Source organism: Salvelinus fontinalis, chromosome 12 (genome assembly GCF_029448725.1).
Source record: "Salvelinus fontinalis isolate EN_2023a chromosome 12, ASM2944872v1, whole genome shotgun sequence".
Classification (NCBI taxonomy): Eukaryota; Metazoa; Chordata; class Actinopteri; order Salmoniformes; family Salmonidae; genus Salvelinus; species Salvelinus fontinalis.
In genome coordinates, this window is record NC_074676.1 from 23363468 (window position 1) to 23366532 (window position 3065).

The following is a 3065-nucleotide window of genomic DNA, read 5'->3' on the forward strand; positions in this document are numbered from 1 at the left end:
TGATAGAGGAGACAAAAGAAAACATGGTGCTCATCAAAGCGCTGGTCAACCAAGTTAATTACAGAGTTATGGTGCAGGGCTGTCGCATAAAGAGAGACATAGAGAGAGAGGGAGAGAAAAGGAGGGAGAGGGGGAAATAGGGAGAGAGAGAGAGAGAGAGAGAGAGAGGAGAGAGAGAGAGGAGAGAGAGAGAGAGAGAGAGAGGAGAGAGAGAGAGAGAGAGAGAGAGAGAGAGAGAGAGAGAGAGAGAGAGAGAGAGAGAGAGAGAGAGAGAGAGAGAGAGAGAGGAGAGAGAGAGAGAGAGAGAGAGGAGAGAGGAGAGAGAGAGGAGGAGGAGAGAGAGAGAGAGAGAGAGAGAGAGAGAGAGAGAGAGAGAGAGAGAGAGAGAGAGAAAAAAAAAGAAGAGAATGGGTGGTGAGTTCTCTCTCAGGACAGTATGTTCATGTTATTTAGATTAGATTTCTCTTCTGTAGAGTGAGAAGTTTCTAGGAGTTAACAGTCTATAGGGGGGTTGGGTGGGAGACTGATCGTAAAGTTAACTCAGGTCACATCTTCGCCCCTGCAAGAATAATCCTGTTAATTTTGACCTCTCTTGAATCACACACACGAACACACTTTTCCTTGTCGCGTGATGTCATCTTGGAAGAGATCGCTTGAATTCTTCATAAGTTCAGAACCTAGTGGGGGATAAACTCCTAATTAGCTGCAGAATAACCCCATTGATGAGACAACCTCCAGTAATGAATCTACTGTTTGGGACTACCTACAGTATACTATAGAAGGAGTACATTGTGTTAAACATAGCAGAGTTAGTAACAGACTAGAGTGTATACACAGCAACAGCCTATTGGAGTATCTGAGCTCAGAGCTGACTGCATCTCAGAGAATCTTTCATCCGCCTACATGCTGACACATATACATACTGTCGTGTCTTTGGCTATGCCGGATTAAGTGATATGACATGCTATTCTATAAAATAATTTCTCTGTAATTAATATTACCTGATTAAGCTAATCAGGTTGAATCAGCAATACAAAATTTGGTTTAATAATTGATTTACTAAATACCTAAATAATCACACAGAAATACATCTACACAGAATGGATCATACATTGATTACAAATTATGTCATAAAGAAAACGTCCCTGGTGGACGGAGCCGACATGACGGCTGGTTACAAAAAGGAAAGGGGGTTGGGTTTGAATCAAAGAGCGGGAAGACTGAGGAACAAAGGGAGAAGCTATGTCTCTATCGGGCCGTAGGCAGCTATGCTATCGTAAATACAGTATCTTATGTATTCTAAATGACCGCCCATTTGAATTAGGAGAATGCAATAAATATTTACTCTGAGCTGCACTTCGGTAGATTGTTCGTAGATGGGAGACCGGGTGGTCCAGCATGGATCTCTGGTCCTCTGAAGAATGTCTCTGGTGGTAAACGGAATACGTTGTAGTATCGTTGGGTGTGTTAGACTGGATACGTTGTCCGTCCATTCCTAGCCCACGTTTACAGTTTCTGCGCTAACGCGACGGCTAGGAGGTATCACTTCTTTAGTGAATAAGAGTTCAAAGTTCATACCAACTTGCCATACTTTAAGCTCATGCTATATTTTGGCTGGTATAGTCGAAATTCATCCTTCCTACGTGTAGGTTGACTTAGTTCTGTAGGTGGTCTTTGTCCTTTCAACATGGGGACCTCAAGTCCACACGTCCTTGGAACAGAAAGTTACATTTTCGTCAAGAGGCTTATATAGGATTGGGAGAAAGGGCCTTGTTTCATAGTTTACAACCACTGTCTGTTCACATGGGCGGGGCCACTGAGTTGGCAGAGTTTACTCTATGACAAACCGTTCTCTCATAAAGAAGCTAAATTACTTTTAATATTTTCACAAATAGTTTCATATTTAAACATTTAAATTGCACAACAATTCCATGTGAATCTGATAACTATAATGTGTAGACTTTTCAAGATACAGTTTATGTCGCCTTGTCATCAGTAATCATGTCTCAGACGCCAACTGAACTGACATCATATTCATTAAGTCCCAAAGCATATTTTCAACTGGTTGGATTACCGAAATATGGTTCCATTTCCCATCATTTGATTTCACCAGACTCTCTCTCAATGTTAACAAAGGGATTTCCAATAGTCACATCAGTAGAGTAGAGAGAGGAAAAGGGGGAAAGGTATTTATGGGGGTCATAACCCCCCCCCTCAAGCCAACGTCATGACAAAACATACACACGCACGCACGCACGCACGCGCGCACGCACACACACACACACACACACACACACACACACACACACACACACACACACACACACACACACACACACACACACACACACACACACACACACACACACACACACACACACACACACACACACACACACACACACACACACTGATAGGACAGAAGACAGGACTCAGATCGTACATAGTGAATCTCTCTCCCTATCTCTATCCCCCTCTCTCTCTCTCTCTGTTGTGTTGTTGGAACATATGTGTTGTAAGGCATTATTTCAGGGGGTTCAGTGGAATAGAATTATACTGTTGGTTGTGAAGAGACAGTGGTATTAGTTCTGCTTGGTAGATAGGCATGTTCTGGGCTTAGGGAAACAGAGAGGGAGCTTTAGTTGAGGACTTGAAGAGATAGCATCAGTTTAGGCACTCACACAGACACACACACAGTCACACACTCACACAGTCACACACACACACACACACATAGTCTCACAAAGAAATGTGCTGTGTCTGCGTCAGTGGAGGCAGGTATGTGGGAGCACACACAAACACACAAACACACAAACAGTAAGGCATGGGCGAGTGAGGAATCATTGAAACAGAGATCCAGAGCAGTGGCATCAGAACCCTGGGCTTCTTTATCAGCTATCTGAACAGACTTATCCTAAAACAGCCACAGGCACAAACACCTATGCACATCCACCTACACATATACACCTACACACATACACCTAAACACATACACCTACACCTAAACACATACACCTACACACATACACCTACACCTACACACATACACACACGTAGGCACACAC

General features: G+C 43.3%; 1 protein-coding gene across 1 annotated transcript in view; it reads left to right on the plus strand.

Annotated features, from left to right (window-relative positions):
• Positions 1 to 1421: 1421 nt before the first annotated feature.
• LOC129867706 (metabotropic glutamate receptor 3-like) overlaps positions 1422 to 3065 on the plus strand; it is a 30985-nt gene continuing 29341 nt past the window's right edge. Inside the window, exon 1 of the mRNA XM_055941260.1 lies at positions 1422 to 1433. Coding sequence (XP_055797235.1) covers positions 1422 to 1433 — 12 coding nt within the window. The remainder of the gene's footprint in view (positions 1434 to 3065) is intronic.